This window comes from Rhincodon typus, chromosome 10 (assembly GCF_021869965.1).
Source record: "Rhincodon typus isolate 14 chromosome 10, sRhiTyp1.1, whole genome shotgun sequence".
In the NCBI taxonomy this organism is placed as follows: Eukaryota; Metazoa; Chordata; class Chondrichthyes; order Orectolobiformes; family Rhincodontidae; genus Rhincodon; species Rhincodon typus.
Window position 1 is genome coordinate 56,830,731 of NC_063341.1, and position 21,347 is coordinate 56,852,077.

At 40.9% G+C, this 21,347-nt stretch overlaps 1 protein-coding gene across 8 annotated transcripts in view; it reads right to left on the reverse strand.

Moving 5' to 3' along the window:
- Window positions 1-21,347, reverse strand: part of LOC109913946 (CMP-N-acetylneuraminate-beta-1,4-galactoside alpha-2,3-sialyltransferase) — a 425,675-nt gene that overhangs the window by 308,419 nt on the left and 95,909 nt on the right. For all 8 annotated transcript variants that reach the window (XM_048602385.1, XM_048602384.1, XM_048602387.1 and 5 more), the window contains one exon: window positions 15,514-15,606. In XM_048602385.1, the coding sequence (XP_048458342.1) occupies window positions 15,514-15,606 (93 nt within the window). The remainder of the gene's footprint in view (window positions 1-15,513; window positions 15,607-21,347) is intronic.

Genomic DNA, 21,347 nt, shown 5'->3' on the forward strand with positions numbered 1-21,347 from the left:
ACCTCAAATCCATATGCCTGTCTATCTGTGATAACATTTCAACCTTGACTTGATAATATATTATGAAAATATCAGTTGCAGATTCATTATGTTCACATAATACCACTGATAGAGATATCTAGCAGACATTTACTACTGTGAATCGAATCAACCTAGGTACTCAATCCATAATATTTTAGCATCAATTAAAATGAATGGGTTAAGGCTGGCATTTAAATTATGTTGATCAGAAAATCAATGTTACAGGACATGTTTTACAATTTTCGTGTGTGACAAAAAATAAAAAAGATTTTAAACATTTACAGTTTTGTAACGCACATGAGTAATGCTGAAAAAGGACACTTTGTCAAAGCTTTTCGTTTTGGATTCATTAGAACAGTTTGCAAGAACATCAACGTAAAAGCAAAAACAACTATTATACTTCATGACAGCAAATTATCGACTGGTTAGCAAATAGACTCTAACTGGTAGAAGCATTGCTATGGAGAATGCAGTTAGATGTGACTGACAATTTAAAGCTTAAACCAAGCAGGTTGACTCTTATTAGACCATAACACCATAAGATATACAGCAGGATTAGGCCATTCACATATCAAGTCTGCTCTGCCATTCAATCATGGCTGATATGCTTCTCAAACCCATTCTCCTGCTTTCTCCCCATAACCTCTGATCTCCTTACTAGTGAAGACTCTCTCTCTCTCTCTCAAATACACTCGATAACTTAGCCTCCTCAGCCTTCTATGGCAATGAGTTCCGCCCACTGGCTGGAGAAATTCCTCCTCAACTCAGATCGAAAGGGTCGACCTTCACTGTGACACAGTGCCCTTGGGTCCTTCTGCAGCCTCCTCACTTTCTCAACACTACCTAACCCACCACCTACCTTTGTGACATTTGCAACTTTGCAACAATGCCCTCAGTTCTTTCATCCAGATCATTAATGTTTAATGTAAATTGTTATGGTCCCAACACTGAACCTTGCAAAATCCCACTAGTCACTGTCTGCCATCCCGAAAAAGACCTCTTTATCCCCATTCTTTTGTCTTCTGCTAGTCAGCCAATTCTCTACTGGTGAAACATTACCCTGAGAAATGAAACTGAGAATGATGAGTTTTTTTTGTAAGAGGTGAAACAGTGTTCACTTGCCAACCAAATCAACATTCTCCTCTCATATTGTTTAAATGTTGCTTTCTCTTTACATTGGGGCAATTCGTAAGAATACAAATATGAGACAGGACAAAAAACCTTTGACAAAATGTATCCTTTTTCACCAATACTAATTTACCTTTATGTGATTGCTCACATTTTGTCAAAGGTTAGCTTTCAACTCTACAACTACAACTCCACGACCTCTGATATTGCATGTGGCTGAGGAACTACAGCAGATGCTACTTCTTCCTGTTTGTAACTCTGCAGTCAAAACGGCATAGAACCGAGAATGTTTGTCAGTACATCTTCCCCGTCTGCTATAAATCACAACGTGCTCATCATTCCACCTATATTTCATTAATAGAGATCACAGATCTGGTTATGTCAATGTTTCAGAGTATATTGTGAGCCAATATAACCCAGACCACCATTTTTGTCAAGAGGAAGCATCACAGAGTTTTAAAATGAAGAGTTCCAAACTGCACATAAACCACCTGTGGTGAATGTACTGGGAAGCTGTTATCATACAGGCCTTGTCCTTGCCTTCTATCCACAAAAAATGACCCTGGCTTCCAGCTGCCTCCCACTTCAACACCCCACAGGGTTCCCTGGCCAACATTTCTGTCACGGGCTAGCTGCAGTGCTCCAGCAAGGCTCACCATAAACTGGAAAAAACAGAATCACATTTTCTGCTAAGGACACTGCCGCAGTCAGGACTCAATATCAAGTTCAATAATTTTAATGCCCAAGCCCATTCTTCCACATCCTTTAGCTACCTCACACCCCAGAACATGGGGCTGCTTTCATCGTAGCCAATTCGTTTTCACCCATTAACGGTCCCCATCAACAGCTTTTCTTTCTTCCCAGCTTACCATTTTGTCTGCCTAATTGCTGTTCTCACACTCTAGGCTCCACCTCTAGCTATTGTTTCCTCCTTCTTCTCTTCTCCATCCCACAACCCATCTTCAGCACATATACCACCTCTTCTTAGCTACAATCCAAATCCCGAATGTTGATCTGGTCCCGAGTCCTGGAGTCAAGCCAGGCCGGCAAGGGGACAGTAAGTCTCACAGCCAGTCCCAGAGGCGTGTCCTAGGCCAGGCCAGCACAGGGCAGCGAGTCCCAGAGGCGACTCCTGGAGCAGAGGCCAGCAGGGGCCATCGAGTCCTGGAGTCGAAGCCAGCACGTGGCCAGCAAGACCCGAAGCTGAGACCAACATGGAGGCAGTGAGTCCTGGAGCTGGAGCAGCGAGTCCCAGATCGGTGGCCAGCACGGGAACAGCGAGTCCTCGAGTGGAGACAAGGCCCTTGGAAGCAAGACCTCAAGGTTTGAAGCCCAGCATGGTCTAGAGAGTTGGGCAGAGCAGTCTGAAGGCTCGTTGCTGGCACAGACTTGGCAGAAAGATTAAAATTCGAGTAATTTTTAAAAGAAAACCTTTTTTATTCTTTATTTTTATGCTGAACTTTTATTTATGATTCTTTCGAGTGTGTAACACATACTTAAGTATTCTCTACCTAGGTACCCTATACATAAAACGGCCCCAAAGCAGCGCCATTACAAACTTTTCACTGCACTCATTCAAGTGCACGTGACAATAAAGGCTAATTCAATTAATTCAATTCAATTCAATTCAATTGGTTTTGAAGGGTCACTAGACCCAAAACATTGACTCGGCTTATTCTCCACAGATGCTGTCCAAGCAGCTAAATTTCATCAACAATTTCTGTTTTTGTTCAGAATTCTAGCATTTGCAGCTCTTTGTTTTTGACCTTAACTTCTATTTATTCAGATGAAGGCAATTCTGTTTCTCTTCCCAAAAAAATCGGCATGAAGCATGAGGAGTTAAAATTGGCAAGGCAGTAGTTAATTATAATGAGATATCTCTCTATTAACTATAACTCAAAATTATATGTTGTCTGTCACTACAGTGAGTATTGATTACTGATTGACATATTAGGGGTGACTTCTACCCGACCACACGATGCAGCCCATGCATGTTTACAAGATGGCAGACAGAAGCTAAGCAAACCTAAGCAGCCTGCTCAAACAGTGGAATGCATTGGTAGCTTTGAAAAGAACTGCTAGATGGTCAATAAAAGAACACCGTATGTTCCCATCCGAGACAGTTCTGATAAAAGGATGCCTTAGGACAGATAAATGACCAATTCTAACCTTATTACTGAAAGGATGATTGTCCCAGTAAATGAATAACATCAGGTGCTAGATTAAGTTCCTAAGCAGCTACAAGGACGACAGCTAAAGTTACTTTGTAGTAAATAGTTGCTTCTTTGAAGCTACCTGCAATATTAAATAGCTTCTAGTTAAAAATGCTTTAATCTCAGAAGTTGGTTTCAATATGCAATCAAATTATAATACGAGCATTTAAAAAATTTAAGCCTAGATGAGAAGATTAACTAGCCTTAGGACATGCCTTCTCTTTTGCCCTGAACAAGATAAATTGTTCATAACTCATAAATTACAAAATGCTAACAGTAGAAGTAGTTGTATAACATTACACTTTATAATTAACTTTACAACAGAAACTAACCTTATAGCGATTAGTTTAAACTAAGTGACTTCTTATTTTAATATTATGTAATTGGGACAGTGGGAAGTATTAGAGGAATGGCAGAATTTGATAAAATTAAGCAATGAATAATAGAATTCGCACTGTCCTTAGAGAAAGAAGCCTGAGACTGATCCGAAGAAGTGTAGCCAGTAAACTTTTGGAATATGAATGAATATGATGCATAGAAAGATCCCCAGGCCTACCGATTACAAAAACCATTAACACCTTAGGAACCTAGGGCTGTCCATAGGAATGCCCATCATTGATTAGGTGAGCCACAAAACTGGGTGTATGGATTAAGTGGGAAGGACATTGACTATGCTGTATTTAATCATTGTAACAAAGTGTATAAAATGCCGTATTTTCACTGTAAAAATCAGAGTGTGTCATTGATCACCATTCCAACTTGGGGAAGATTCTTTGGCCCTCTCCTTGTACCAACTGGTTTTTTGCTTGAATAAACACCTTCCACTTGCCCGAATCCTGTACAACAGGATGGATTGGATACAGTTACACAGATACAACACACTTACAGATAGGAATGGGCAACAGTGTAAGGATCCTTTGGCAGCAAGGTTAGCTGCAGCAGTTGATAAAGAACATGTACTTGTATAAAATATTTAATATAGCAAAAGACTTTACTAATAGCATAATGACACAAAAACTCCAAACCAAAGGAAAAGAGCAAATCATTAGAAGAGGTGACCAAAAGCTTGATTGAGAACGTAGGTTTTAAGGAATCGGATCGTTCAGCTGCAAAGAAACCGGTAGCGATTTGCTGTTTTCAAGCTGAAATAGACAAGTTATTCTGTGACAGAGAAAGAACACATGTCCTTCTCTAGACACAGATCCTCACAAAACTGAACAGACTGCATCAGCCACCATATGGCTCAATCTTTTCAATATATAACAAACATCTGCCTTACTATGTTCATTAAAACACCTCTCACATTACCTTGTTCTTCATTAGTGTTATTGAGGTGAGGCAGACAAATACCATGTTAGCCAAACTTTCTTTTAAACTGTGCGTTGAATTTTATATGACAGCTGTGAGATGTAAAAGGAAACATACTGCATTGCTTCAGTACAGTTGACATGAGCCAGTAAAAGGAAGGTTGTCTCGCTCAAGTCAATGCTGAGCTCTGACAAGAACCTTGTTTCCATAAAATGCTGATCTAATCACCAAAGTCTACTCGATAGCACCATCTGTTCAACATAATGAATAAGGCAAGAGACCATTTCCAGATTCTAATAACATTTTAAACTGCAGTGGGTCCTTCGAGTGAAGCCCTAAAGTCTCAGTAGTGCCCTTAATCGATCCCTCAGACTATGTAACATAATACAAAAAAATTTTACTATCCAGCCGTTACAATGCTTACTTCAGAGAACTTTTGATTTTTCCAACATAATGCTTGTATGTATACATCAAGAAAGCAAGCAGAAACAAGTTGACCGAAAATGAAAATATCTGGTAGATTACTGCTAACTATTCAAACGTAACAGGATATTTTGAAAAAAAATGCACCTTGATGAACAATGTCTTCTTACTGCATGTGAAGAAACATTGAAGAGAAATGTACAATATCAGCAACAGTGTGGCTACGCAAACAAAATAAACTCCAAACCTATACTAATGTGATTAACTCTTAACTGACTTCTGACATGGCCTAGAAAGCATTCAGCTGTATCAACCATTAGAAAGGAAGACCCTATTCATCCCCTGCAATTTGCCTACCAACAAAACGGGTCCATAGTGGACACTATTTCCCTAGCCCTGCATTCATCCCTGGAACACCTGGATAACAAGGACACCTTAGTCAGGCTCTTAATCATCAACTACAGCTCCGCCTTTATTACCATAATCGCTTCCAGACTATTCTCAAAACTCTGAGATCTAGGTCTCGGCTCTGTCCTCTGCAAACTGGATCTTCAGTTTCCTGACCCACATACTGCAGTCAGTGAAGATGGACAACAGCATTTTTCCACAATTATCCTCAACACAGGTGTTCTGCAAGGATGCGTTCTCAGTCCCCTACTGTACTCGCTGTACACCCACGACTGTGTAGCCAAATTCCAAATGAACAGCATCTACAAATTTGCTGACGACACCACTGTGGTAGGACAGATATCAAACAACGATGAGTCAGAATACAGGAAGAAGACAGAGTGTTTGGTGTCATGGTGCAATGACAACAACCTCAGTCTCTCTCTCTCTCTCTCTCTCTATGTCAGCAAAAGAACTGATCATTGACTTCAGGAAGAAAGGAAAAGGACACACCCCAATTTACATCAATGGAGCTGAGGTAGAGAGGGTCAGGAGTTTCAAGTTCCTAGGAATGACATTAACCGACAACCTGTACTGGACCTACCACATAAATGCGATGTCAAGAAGGCACAACAAAGCCTCTTCTTCCTCAGGTGGCTTAGGAAATTTGGCATGTCCATAAGGACTCTCAACAACTTTTACAGATGCACCATCGAAAGCATTCTATCCTAGTGTATAACAGTCTGATACAGCAACTGCTCGGCCAGGACCGCAAGGAACTACAGAAAGTTGTGTGTACAGCTCAGACCATCATGGAAGCCAATGTCCCATCCATGGATTCCATTTACATTTCTCATTGCCACAGAAAGGCTGCAAACATCACCAAAGACCCCTCCCACCCCAGTAATGCTCTCTTGCAACCTCTTCCATCTGGCAAAAGATACAGAAGCTTGTACACACGCTGGGGGATTTCAAAATTTCCACTGGGAGTGGCTCAAAAGCACCATCATTGATCGAGCTGGATGAGTGCTACAGGACATTGCTGTTAAACTAGGTGTGCACCAAATGGTGACAGAACCAACAAGAGGGGAAAAAAAATTTGACCTCATCGTCAACGAACTGCCTTCTGCAGCTGCTCATGACAGTATCGATAAGAGTTGCCACCACAGTCCTCATGGAGATGAAGTCCCTTCTTCAAATTGATAATACTTTACATCATACTGTGTGGCACTTTCACCATGCTAAATGGGCATACGTCAAACAGATCTAGCAACTTAAGACCAGGCAATCATGAGGCACTATGGCCCCTCAGCAACAGGTGACTTGTACTCCAATACCATTTGCAACCTTGTGGTATGGAATATCCCCGACTCAACTATTACTATCAAGCCAGAGGATTAACTCTGGTTCAATGAACAGTACAGGAGGGCGTGCCAAGATCAGCTCCAGTCATACCTGAAAATGAAGTATCAACCTGGTGAAGCTACAATACATGACTACTTACATGCTAAACAGCCTAAGCAGCAAATCAATAGACAGAAGCAAGAATTTCCACAATCAATGGATCAGATCTAAACTCCGCAGTCTTGCCACATCCAGTCATGAATGGTGGTGGACAATTAAACAACTCACTGGAGTAGGAGACTCAACCAACATCCTCATCCTTAATAATGAGGGAGCCCAACACAGTGCAAAATGATAAGGTTGAAACACTTGCATCTTAACGACATACAAATCACACCTTATTAAACTGTTAAAATAGTTTTACGGCTTCTGTTCGATTCTGAAAACCTGGAATTCCACAAACTAACATCCCTCCTGCCTTAATGAAATTGCTTTTCTCAATTGAAACCTAGTTAGGGGCCTTGGTCTTTTTTTGTGTCAATGAAGTTCAAAATTTTTAACAACTAACTATCCAGTTACTTTGTCTAGTTATTTTCTTTAACTCGGATGCTTTCTTGGAAATAACGTCTAAGCTCACTGATCAAAAGTGACTTTCTGATCTCTTGATCACATCTCTCCCAAAGGAAAAAATACAAAGGCTTCCTTAAGAGACATTTTCATTTTATCAACATTTCTTATCACTACCAATATTTTAAATTGACAATATTTCTAATAAATTCAAGGATTTTCGTGACAATCATTTTACACATCCATCAAGATCATGACATTTATTTTCTTTCATATTAGCTGTTAACAAAGTGTCCACTACAGTAGTCTTTTCCTGGAAGATGAATAATTTTTGAATTGCATCGTTATAGCATTAAACTCCAATGAAGCCTCTCAAAGAAAAGGTTATGATCCATATGAATAACAATTTCTGTTACAAACTAATATAAAAACGAAGAACTATGAATGCTGGAAATTTGAAACAAAAACAAAGTGCTGAAGAAATTCAACAGGTCTGGAAGCACGTACAGAAAGAAACTCAGATTAACATTTCAAATCCAGTGACTCTTTATCCGAGCTTAAAATAACTGGGAAAAGGGATTTTTTATGCATTTAAGCTAATGATGAAGTGGTGGTGGATGGAGAAAGAGAAGAGGGGTAAAGGAAAGAAGAGGGAAGAGGTAAGACAGAAAGAGAAAAAATCTGGTTGGGAAGGGGCTGAGGAGGAGATGGGAGTGGGGGAAGGGAATAGAATACATGGAGACGGCATCGCAGAGATGTCGGACGTCTGATATGGTGAATGAATCCTGAGAATAATGAGGACATTAAAAAAAAAAGGCAGAACATTAATCATGGGTGACTTCATTCTTCATGTTGATGGGAAAATAAGATTGACTGAAATAGCCATGAACATGAAGTTAAGAGTATGTTTGGACACTTTCCTAGAACAATATGTTGTAAAATCAATCAGGGATCAGGCTACTTCGGATTTGGTGATGGGTAATGAGGCAGGTATAATTAATGATCACAGAGTAAAAAGATGCCCTAGGTAAGTGACCATAACATGATAAAATTCAGCATTCAATTTGAAACATAGTTAAGTTCAGCACAGTTGAAACCTAAGATTACCAAAGGACTGAGGACAGCGCTAAGTAGAGTGGACTTGGTCGGGAGTTTAGCAGCAAGATGGAACAAGGCTAGACATTTTAAAAAAGATAATGGCTGACAACAAAGATATATCTTAGTCAGAAAGGAGGATTCTAGGAAGGGATGAGCAAGCCACAATTAACCACGAAAGTTAAGAGGAGCAACATTTCTTCCTTTCTTGCAAATTCTACAAAGATCTGATTAGATTTCTTTCTTAAAGTCCTTCCTCATTTACAATCAGTGAGCTTTAGGAACAAGCTAATAAGCATGCAGCATTGCCCTTCTAACAATCTGCAGGCTGTTCTATTGACAAACTGGTGTACCTATACAAATCACACTTTAACATTAAGGTTGAAACATCTTTTGACCATTTCAACTTGACAGCTATCTTTTTAAATGAGGGGAAATGTCTTTCAACTCCATCTTCTTTAAATTCAGGCACTAAACATAGATCGCAAGGTAAATCAAATCCCTCAGTGGAATCAGAATCAGAATCAGAATCATTCTAGTTACCACCTCTTCTTCCTTCCTTTATTCTAAGCATCTCTCTAACCAAGTCATGTTTTCTGATTTCCCTATCAATTTGCAGTTCAAACTTTTATAATCTCATTTCGATTTCAATTGCCTTTCACTTTTCCAAATCAAGCTTTATGTCCATTGCTCTTTTCACTTTCTTCTATTTTTCTTTCAAATCAATTATCTTAATTTCTCCTTCTTTCTCATTGTCCTTCCTCCAATTCATTTGTAAATGAATCTTCACTAATTATAACAAAGACATTTCAATCTCAGGCTTCCCTTATTTTAATTCTAAATACTGGATAATAACTTGAAGCATCTTAACAGTATGAGATCATGTCCTTTAGGTATTGGCCAGATCGTTCAGTAGTAGTTCTACCAAGCCACCCTTGGTGATGCACAACGAAGTCCGCCACTCAGTGTACACTCTATGTCCTTGCCACCCTCCTTAGTGCTCCCTTCAAGTAGTGATCAGCATGGAGGAGTGCTGATTTGTCAGTCAAGAAGTGGGAGGGCAATCAGCAAATTTCCTTGCCCATTTTTGACCTGATACCATGAGGCTTCATGAAGCTGGGAGTCCATGTTGAGGACTCCCATAGTAATTCACTCTTGTCTGCATATCATTATATCTGTAATGGCACTTCTGATGGGCATGCCCTGTTGGTGGGACAAGGCATATGCGGGGGATGGTAATGGTGCTGCCTGGGACATGGCTTCTGAGGTATAATTCTGTGAGTATGACTACATCAGACTGTTGCTCGAGTGATCTGTGGCACAGCTCTCCCAATATTGCTACAACCTCCAGATGTTAGTAAGGAGAAATTTGCAGGGTCAAAAGGGTTGCATTTATTGTTGTTGTTTTCAGCATCTTGGTTAATGTTGGGTGGTCTGCTCAACTTCATTCCTTTCTTTAGACGTTGCAGCAGTTTTGATACAATTGAGTGACTTGATGCAACATTTAAGACTCAACCACATTGCTGTGTTCTGGAAGTCATGTCAATGCCAGATCAGGTAAGAATAACAAATTCTGCTCCCAAAAAGACATTTTCTGAAGAAGGGTCTAGGCCCGAAATGTCAGCTTTCCTGCTCCTCTGATGCTGCTTGACCTGCTGTGTTCATCCAGCTTTACACCTTGTTATCGCATCAGTAAATCAGCTGGGTTTTCTTTCTTTACGACACATTACACGGTCACCATTAAACCCTTTCCTTAAATTCCAGATTTGATTGAATTTAGTTTGACTATCTTCTGTAGCGGATTCAAACCCATGCCCCCACAACATTAGCCTAGGGCCTCTGGACTACTACAGCAGTGAAATTATGACTATAAAATTTACTACAGGCTAATGACTATCACCAATAACAAACAATCCGACCACCACTCCTTCACATTCAATGGTGATACCATCACTGAATCCCTACTATCAACATCCCAGGGGCTACCATTGACCAGAAACTTGACTCGCCATATAAACACAGTGGCTACAGGAGCAGGTCAGAGGCTAGAAATACTGTGATGAATAACTCACCTCCTGACTCCCCACAGCCTATCCACCATCTACAAGGCACAAGTCAGGAATCTGATTGAATACTCCCCACTTGGCTGGATGGATGCAGCTCCAACAATACCCAAGAAGCTTGACATCATCCAGGACAAAGCAGGCCACTTGATTTGGCACCACATCCACAAACATCCACTCCCTTCAGCACCGATGTTCAGTAGCAGCACTGTGTACTGTCCACAAGACGCATTGCAGAAATTCACCAACGATCCTCAGACAGCACCTTCCAAACCCACAACCACTTCCATCTAGAAGTACAGGTATAGCAGATACATGGGAACACCACCACTTTCAAGTTCCCTTCCAAGTCACTCACCATCCTGACTTGGAAATATAATCGCCATTCCCTCACTGTCACTGGGTCAAAATCCTGGAACTCCATCCATAATGGCTTCGTGGGTCAACCCACTGCAGGTGAACTGCAGCGGTTCAAAAGGCAGCTTACTACCTCCTTCTTAAGAGAAACTTGGAACTGGCAATAAATGCTGGCCAACCAGCAACGCCCACATCCCATAAGTCAGTATAAAAATTGCTGCTACCTCCCCACTGCTTGAAATAGAAAAATTGCAAGGCTTTAGGGAAAGACAATAAGATATAACAGCAGAATCAGGGCATTCAGGCCATCGCATCTGCTCTGCCATTCAATCATGGTTTATATGTTTCTCAACCGTATTCTCCTGCCTTCTCCCCGTAACCTTTGATCCCTTCACTAACCAAGAACCTATCCATCCCAGTCTTAAATACACTCTGAGCTGGCCTCCGCATCCTTCTGTGGCAATGAGCTCCAAAGATTAACCATTCACTGCTCACATCAGTTCAAAAGGGACGTCCCTTCAATCTGAGGCTGTGCCCTCGAGTCGTAGTCTCTCCAACTAGTGGAAACATCTATTCCATGTGAACTCTATCCAGGCCTGTTAGTATTCTATAAGTTTCAATGAAATCCTCTTCATCCTTCTAAACTCCATTGAGTACAGATCCCAGAGTCCTCAACTGCTCCTCACAGGACAAGCTCTTCATCTCCAGGGTGATCTTGCAAACTTCCTTTTGAAACCCTCCAATGCCAGCACATGCTTCTTTAAATAAGGGGCCCAAAACTGCTCATAATATTCTAAATGCGATCTAACCAGAGCATTATACAGCCTCAGCAGTACATCTCTGTTGGCAATATCCTAGCTCTCTTGAAATGAATGCTAACATTGCATTTGTCTTTCTAACTGCCAAATGAACCTGCATGTTACCCTTAATAGAATCCTGAAGTAGACTCCCAAGTCCCTTTGCGTTTTAGATTTCCGATGCCTTTCCCTGTTTAGAAAATTGTCTACCCCTCCATTCTTCCTTCCAAAGTGCATAATCTCACACATTCCCACATTATATTCTACCTGCCACTTCTTTCCCTGCTGTCCTAACCTGTCCGAGTCCTTCTACAGCCTCCACACTTCCTCAACATTACCTGCGCTCCTGCTACCTTTGTGTCATCTGCAAACCTAGCAACAATGACCTCAGTTCCTCCGTCCAGATCTTTAATGTGTAACGTGAACTTGTGATCTCAACAGGAACCCACGTGCAATTCCATGGCTTTCTCCATGCCAGTACCTTGCTCCTAATATCATGGGTTCTTATATTATTTAGACACCTCTTGTATGAAACTTTGTGAAAGAACGTCTAGAAATACACATAGATCGCTTTCTCTGGCTCTCCTTTGTCCAACTTGCTTGTCAGCTCCTCAAAGAATTCTAATAGTTTATCAGACATGATCTTCCGTCGACATAGCCAAGCTGACAGCCCTATTTTACCACACACTTCCAAGTTCTCTGTAATCTCAGCCTTAATAACAGACTCTAAAATCATACCAACAACCGAGGTCAGACTAACCAGCCTAAAACTTCTCATGTTCTGCCTCCCTCCCTTTTTAAATTGGGGTGTTACATTAGGCATTGCCCAATCCTCTGGCACCCTCCCTGACTCTAACGATTCCTGAAAGATCACCACCAATGCCTCCTCAGCTATCTTCTTCGGAATTCTAGGACTTGATCCATCAGGTCCAGGTTATTTATCCACCTCCAGACACTTCAACTTCCCAAGCACTTTCTCTTTAGTGATGGTCACTGCACTCACTTCTGCCCCCTGACTCTCGAAGTTCTAGCATGCTATTGGTGTCTTCCACTGTGAAAACTGATGGGAAGTACCTGTTCAGTTCCTCCACCATTTCTTTGTTCCCCATTATAACTTCTTCAGGCCTATTTTCCAGCAGTCTACTGTCTGCTCTTGCCTCCCTCTTACCTTTTATATACCTAAAAGAACTCTTAAAAACTTCTTTTGTATTACTAGCTAGCTTACTTTCATTGCATCTTTTCCCCCATATTGGCTTTTTAAGTTATTCTCTGCTGGTTTTTAAAGGCTTCCCAATTATCTGGTTTCCTACTCATCTTCACCACACTGTATGCTTTCTCTTTTGCTTTCATGCTGTGCCCAACTTCGCTTGTCAGCCATGGTTGCCTCGTCATCCCCCTAATAGGTTTTTTTCTTCCTTGGAATGAATTTCTGTTGTGCCTCCTAAATTATACCCAGGAACTCCTGCACTGCTACTCTACCACCTTCTCTGCTGGACTCCCTTTCCAATCAACTCTGGCCGACTCTTCCTCATGACTCGTAGTGACGTTTATTCAATTGTAATACAGTTACATCTGATTCCAGCTTCTCTCTCTCAAACTGCAGAATGAATTCTATTACACTATGGTCACTGTCACCAGGGATTCCTTCCTCTTAAGTTCCCTAATAAAGTCTGCATTCTTACAGAGAGCTGGGGGCCTGTGGTCATTGTAAAGTGTGAGCAGTAAGAAAAGGAGCAACATATTTGTCAAATTTTGCATATTTGGTAGGTTCCAATAATTAATGTCAATGCGTGGAAGTGTCTTCTGAACTTCATTCATGATGCATTACACAACTGCCATTGTGCCAATGGATGAAGCACATTTTAACCAGACCTCAAGTACCTCCCCCTTAGTCCGAATAATGATATAACATGAAAAACTGCTCAAATTTCATTAGCAGACTGCACGGTCAGTTGAAGGATTTACATCTAGAACCAGTATTTATACCAGGGCAAGGCATTTTGCAATGTCTTTGTGACCTTGTGCATTTGACTAAACCAACTGGTTCATATTCTTGACCTTTCTCCAAACTATGATAAATGAAGGAACATCAACAATGGCAGGTGACTCATTCTCAACTACTTCAGAAAGTATCTCCCAAGAGAGGCTGCCTTTAAACACCTCATTGTAAATTCAAATATTTGCTTCCAGCCGGATTGTTTTGCACGCTTTTTTTCTTTATTCATTCATGGGATGAGGGCGTCGCTGGCTAGACAGCATTTATTGCCTATCCCTAATTGCCCAGAGGGCAGTTCAGAGTCAACCACATTGCTGTGGGTCTGGAGTCACACGTAGGCCAGACCATGTAAGGAGGGCAGTTTCCTTTACTAAAAGGACATTAGTGAACCTGATGGGTTTTTTCCCCGACAATGGATTCATGGTCATCATTAGACTCTTCATTCCAGATATTTATTGAATTCAAATTCCACCATCTGCCGTGGCAGGATTTGAACCCAGGTCCCCACAATGTTATCCGAGTCTCTGGATTAACAGTTCAGCGATAATACCACTAGGCCATTGCCGCCCTCTTCTGTTATCTTATCAATCACATCAAACTCCCTGCTTCAGATTTAGACTTGGTCAAAATTAATGATGTAGTCTTTCTCATGAAAGGGGACAGGGAAGAAATCAAACCCAGCAAAGAGGGGTTCAAGAGAGGCAAGGTGGAGGGAGTAGGTGTGGTCAGGATGGGATTTGGGCCCCTCCTAACCCCACACTGGGTGTCTCTTCCCCTTCCCCATTCCCTATTCCTTCCATTTGCATCTTGGTTCTCTGCTATTGAACCCCATTTCAGAAGGATGTACGCTTTGATGATGTCACACTACATTGTACATGATGTAGTAGTATCTGGAAAGATGTGCATGCGTGTTTTCTGGTTTAATACAAACATGTGGCTGTTTGCCATTGTGGGTGTCAGCAAACTGTAGAGATATCAGAAACTGCTTTTTGGGAGAATAACACTAATAGTTTTGCAATTAAAATGTCCTACCACATCAAGACCAACAAGTGTAATAACAGCCACAGGCAGCAGCATCATCTGTAGTTTACTTCAGATTTTTCCATACTGCAATTTCCAGCTGCACTTACAGGTTGAGGATTCTAACTGCTACAGTCTCCTAAAGTACTGTGACCACTGACTGCACAAATATCTCAACAACAATCTGGTTTCCTACTCATCTTCACCACACTGTATGCTTTCTCTTTTGCTTTCATGGTTGCCTCGTCATCCCCCTAATAGGTTTTTTTCTTCCTTGGAATGAATTTCTGTTGTGCCTCCTAAATTACACCCAGGAGCTCCTGCACTGCTACTCTACCACATTCTCCGCTGGACTCCCTTTCCAATCAACTCTGGCCGACACTTCCTCATGACTCTGTAGTGACGTTTATTCAATCGTAATACAGTTACATCTGATTCCAGCTTCTCAACTCCTATTCACCAAAGATTTATTTCACAAATGTCATTATGTAGCATCTCATCACATTCTGAGAACATCTTAAAATGCTGTTCAAAGTGCACAGGTGAACAAATTCAGTACCAAATTTATATGCTGAAAGTTTGAATTTGAGAAACATATTAATCAACAATGAGATAAGCGGTTTTTGCTGTTGCTAATTGAAAGAAAAGTACAACTAAAATATATGTAATTTTACAAAATAAAGTGATTCTCTATTCATCAACCACTTGGCATTACAGCCACTCTGTCACACAGATTCTCTAAAAGCAGGGAGAGAAAAAGAGGACAGAAACTTCTGGTGACATTGATTCCTTACTTTGGGAATATTGCTGTCATCTGTGCAGAGGCAAATCCTTTTCTACAGCCACCTTCAGTGTTATTTCCATTTCTGTAGGTCAAATCTGTTGAGCTGGAGAGAGACACAAGCAAAAGATTAGCAACACAATGCTACAAAACAAATACACAGAATTAATTACAGTACACACATTTACAGCAGGAGGCAATTCCAAGCATCACACCAATACTCATGCTGTAAAAAGGGCAATCTACTTTGTCATTTTCTTGCAAATCCACACACTTTTTAAAAATATTTATGTTTCCCTTCTTAACAAAACTTTATGAATTCTGCTACTGACACTGCTTTTCAAAATCATTATATTCAGAAGACCATTTGACACATTTTTCCTGCATTTGTGTCAATCTCCTGCCTTTTCTCCCTATCCCTGCACACCATTTCTATCTAAATAATTATCCAATACACTCTTGAATGCCTCAATTGAATCTGCCTCCACCTTCCACACAGTGTAATTCCATGGGGGTAGCAAGAACTGCAGATGCTGGAGTCAGAGACACCATAGTGTGGAGCTGGAGGAACACAGCAGGCCAGGCAGCAGAGGAGCAGGAAAGCTGACGTTTTGGGTCGAGACCCTTCTTCAGAAAAAATTCCATACACTGACTACTTGCAATGTGAAAAATCCTTTTCCTCACATCACTCTTGCTTCATTTACACGTCACTTTAAATCTATGCCCTTTTTTACCACTTTGGTGGGCAGAATAGCTTCTCTCTAACTAATCTGTCCAGCCCACTGATGATTTTGAAAATCTCTACTGAATCTCCTCTTAACCTTTTTCTCTCCAATCTATCCTCGACACTGAAGTTTCTAATTCCTGGAACCATTGTTGTAAATTGCTTCTGCACTCTTTACTGTATTTACATCTTTCCTATAATGTGGCAACTGTACAACTGTACAACTGTACATAATACTCCAGCTGAGGTCTAAGAAGTGTCTTGTTCAACATCACCTCCTTGCTATAATCTAAATGTCCATTAATAAACATGAGAACATTGTATTTGTTATTAACTGCTCTTTCCACCTGTCTGGCACTTTCAATGATCTACGCACATATTAATTCAGGTCCTCAGTTCCTGCACTCACCTTAGAATTGTACCATCTTTTCTATTGTTCTTCCAACCAAAGTGCATCATCTCACACTTCTCTGCATTGGACCTCATCTGTCCCCTATCTGTCCACTCCACCAACTTGTCAATGTCCACAATGACCTCCTCTCAGTTTAAAACTCTTACAAATTTAGTCCCACCTGAAAACTTTAAAATTGTCTGCACACCAAGATCTAAATCATTAATATATAAACGGGGAAGGCACAGGTCCCAATACTGACCCTTGGGGAACTCCATTATAAACCTTCCCCCAGCCTGAAAAATATCCAATGGCCATTACACTGTTTCCTATCACTGTGCCAATTTTGTATCCACATTGTCACTGTCCCTTTCATACGATGACCTATAATCTTCCGCACAAGTCTGCTGTGTGGCAATGTGTCAAATGTCGTCTTGAAATCCACATATACGTAACGACACTGCTACACTCTTCGACCCTTTGTTAACTTTTCAAAACTTATAGTGAAGTATTTCATGTCCTGACAAACACTTGTTTACAAAAATTCTTAACTTTTTCCATAATTAGTTGGGTCTTCAATGCATGCCTCCGTTTACCAGCTGCCCAAACAATGGAAGCGGTTAATTTAGCTGCCCTTTCAAACACTCCAATCATACATACTTCTCTTGGGCTTCATCTAAACTCATGTCCCGGAGAGAGCAACCTTAGTTTCTCTAGCTTCTCTTTCGCATTATCAGCTTAACAAATTGCTTCCACTTCCTCACTATAGCCTTAATATCCCAAGGTACTTCACAGAAGTGTGATCAGTAAAAATTGACACCGAGCCAGAAAAAGGGACGTCAGGGAGAACATGAAAAGGGAGTGATCGAGATGGAAATGTTTAAGGAGGAACTTCAGCGCAAAGGGTCGAGAAGGCACAGTTACTATTAGTAGAATGGAAAAAAAAATTCAGAAAGCACAACTGACCAGAATTGATAGAACAGGAATGGACGAATGAATCAGATTATGGGGTAGAAGGAGTGCTAAGCAATGGAGTCACACAAGGATAAGAATTTAAAATTTGTGCCTTTGATGAACTGGTAAACATGATCTAGAATGGCGGGGCAGGCTCAATGGGGCTGAATGTTTCACTCCCATTCTTGTGTTCCTCTGATGGGATTGTCCCATGAGGGCAGATTCATGAAACTGGGCCTGTATTCTCCAGCGTTTAGAAGAATGAGAGACTCTCTCACAGAAATGTAATAGACAAAGTAGATGTCAAAAGGTTGTTTCCCTTGAATGTGGGATCTCAATCCAGTGAGCACAATCTCAGAAAAATGGACATGCCATTTAGGACTGGGTTGAGGAATAACTTCATCAATCAGCGGGTGGTGAATCTTTGGAGGGCTGTGCAAGCTCAGTCTTGAAGTTAAAGGCAGAGATTGGTAAATTTGTAGTTATTGACGACATCAAGGGATGTGCAGATAGTGCAGGAATGTGCCATTAAGGAGACAATCATCTATTGTCTAGGCCAAAACATCTTCAGCTGCTTCAATTACACTCTCTCCATCAAAATGTTAAAACTGCATATGTTAATCAATGATTGCATAATGTTTAGCACAATTTGCACTTTAAATGCAACCACACCTGGAGAATATACAGGCCAGTAGTGAAAAGTGGCAAGTAACATACACAAGTGACAGGCAATGACCATCTCCAACAAGAAAAACAATCTAACCAATCTTACTTGACACTACCATCGCTAAAACCCCAGCCATCAACATTCAGCAGGGGCTTACAATAGCACAAATGCAGAATTAGACTATCATATAAATACAAGAGCTAGGCAGAGGCTTGGAATCCTGCAGTGACTAAGTCACCTCCTGACTCCCCAAAGTCTATCTCCAAGACACAATCAGGATGTGATAGAATACTCTCCACTTGCCTGGATCAATCACAGCTCCAAAAACACACAAACAGCTTGACACAATCCAGGCCAAAGCACTTTGATTGGAACCAGATCCATAAACATTTATTCCTTCCACATCACTGACAACATAGTAGCAGCAATACGTACGATCTACAAGATGCAGTGTAGGAATTCACCGAGGCTCCTTGGACAGCACCTGCCAAACCCACAGTCATTACCATCTAAAAGGACAAGGACACTATCACCACACATCCTCCTGCCCTTTTTTAATTCATTCACAGAATTTGTGGGCATCACTAGCTCGGCCAGCATTTATTGCCTATTGCTTCAGTTTCACAAATCCTGGATCTCCTACCCTCAGGACATTGCATGGGTACCTATACCAAATCCAGTGAAATGGCTCAAGAAAGGGAGCTGACCACCAACTTCTCAAGGGCAACTTGGGATAGGCAGAAAAAAAACTACTGGTCTAGTCATCAACACAAAAGTCCCATGAATAAAATAATAACTTAAAAGTACCAAAGCAGATGTAAAAGTGCTTTCTATACTAGATGAACAAAAGGAGGTACTGCTCAGTCAAGGCTGGCATCATAGTTAAGTACTGAGAAAATATTACTTAAAAAACCTATCGTGACAAATATCATGTCAGATTGCATATCAGATTTCACATCCACCAATTCTTCAAACACTGGTGTGAAAACTAATTAATTGGTCCCATCTCATTTGAGATTTGTGAAATCTTACCAGAGGTAAACCATCTATTACTTGCATAACAGTGACTTATTGGATGCCTTCAAGAAACTCACATTAAAAAGGGCATGAAAACTACTATGGGAAAGCAATAAAAATTATGAACTTGTCCTTATGCTATTATAATAACTATAATGAGGACTAGAGTCCTAGTATCAACTAGAACTAGAGGGCACAGCTTCAAAATAAAGGGAAGCAGATGTAGGACTGAGGTCAGGAGGAGCTTCTTCACCCAAAGGGTTGTGAATCTGTGGAATTCCCTGCCCAGTGAAATGGTTGAAGCTATCTCGCCGAATGTTTTTAAGGCAAGGCTAGATAAATTTTTGAACAGTAAAGGAATTAAGGGTTATGGTGAGTGGGTGGGTAAGTGGAGTTGAGTCTCAAAAAGATCAGCCATGATCTTATTAAATGGCGGGGCAGGCTCGAGGGGCCGGATGGCCTACTCCTGCTCCTCATTCTTACGTTCTTATGTTGTAAGCTCACAGGAAACCCATCTTGTGTGCCCTGTATCACCTGACGAAGGAGTACACTCCAAAAGCTTGCAATTTTAAATAAACCTGTTAAGACTATAACCTAGTGTCGTGTGGCTTCTGACTTTGTCCACCCCAGTTCAATACTGGCATCTTCACATCATGACAACTGTACCATTATTGATTTAGCTCAAAAGGTGAGTAAGTGCCTTTTAGTAGAGGTCAATGATTATAGCAAGGTAATACAGTATTGTATTTCCATTCCAAACATCCCCCTTTCTGTACAAAAAAATTACATTTATTGAAAGTCACCAACCGCACGATTGTTCTCATGCATTAACTGTTCGTTATTCTCATCAGTTCCTGCACGTGCATTCCACAATAGTTAAATCAAGCTATCTCTTAATGCATTGTCATTGGTCATACAGCTGGGTGATCTCCTTCTCCTGGGAGTGTTGTTCCTACATCACTTTTTGCTACTGTGGCAACTACAGTTCAATCTCCATTAAGATGTTATGGACCGCTGGTACTGATGACCAATCTGTGATCTATGCAAATGGCAAATTCATTCACAACTTCCTGATCGTTTACGTGCAGTGAAGGAATAACTTCTGCAGTTGCACTTTTTTTGCTTGTGTTTGTAGCCTGGTATCTGGTCACTTAATTCCACCATATGAGATGGAGACAAAAAGTGCATTTTGTCAATGCCACGTTACTACTTGGGCTGAGTCAAGTTGGAAACTTTGAAGGTTCGTAACCTGGCTGACTCTCCAGTGCTCAATTCTGACAATTGTTTAGTGGTTTTGTCAATATGAAATCAGGATTTCTGTTGTTTAAGATTGTTTTTCTCATTCATGCCTTTCACCACTTCTGGCTACAGTAGCATTTTAATATTGAAAGGCTAGTTTGGACGCATTACATGAGTCCTTGTACTGGGATTACTTCCCATGCCTTCAGTGGGTATGTTTCCTCATTTGAGCATTACCTTACATATATTTGCACTAGACTTATTTTTATAATTCATTCATGGGATGAGGGTCATCACTGGCTGGCTCAGCAATTATTGCCCACCCTCAGTTACTCTTAGAAGGTGGAAGTAAGCTGTCTTCTTGAACCACTACACTCCATTTGGTCTGGGGAGACAGACAGGACAACATTTCTCTTGCCTTCCTCAGATGTGTTTCAATTCCTTGGTGGCTTTTTTTGGACGTGCTTCAGCATCTCTCCTCCCAATTCCTTAGACTTTGACTTCTTTTATTGTACTGTATGTCACTTTAGACTGTCAATTCATCTCTATATGCCTACATGCTCTTGTGATCACAGTGTGTCGTTGATGCTTTCAGGCCATCGTTTCATCACAACATTTTTCATCACTACTTTTTGTAGAGGTTAAAGAGTTGTATCCTACTGGGGATTTTGTCTATTTTGAGTGAAGCACTTATCTGTCAGATTCAGTGACTTTTGACTGGGCTGATGACTTTCAGAGCCTGTCAAGCTGCTGCTTCATAGTGAATCTGGAAAATTTCACCCTTTGCCATTGCATTCACTATTTTATTCGTATGAGCAAGCAACAAGAGTAGGCTAAGACCTTCGAGTCTGCTCT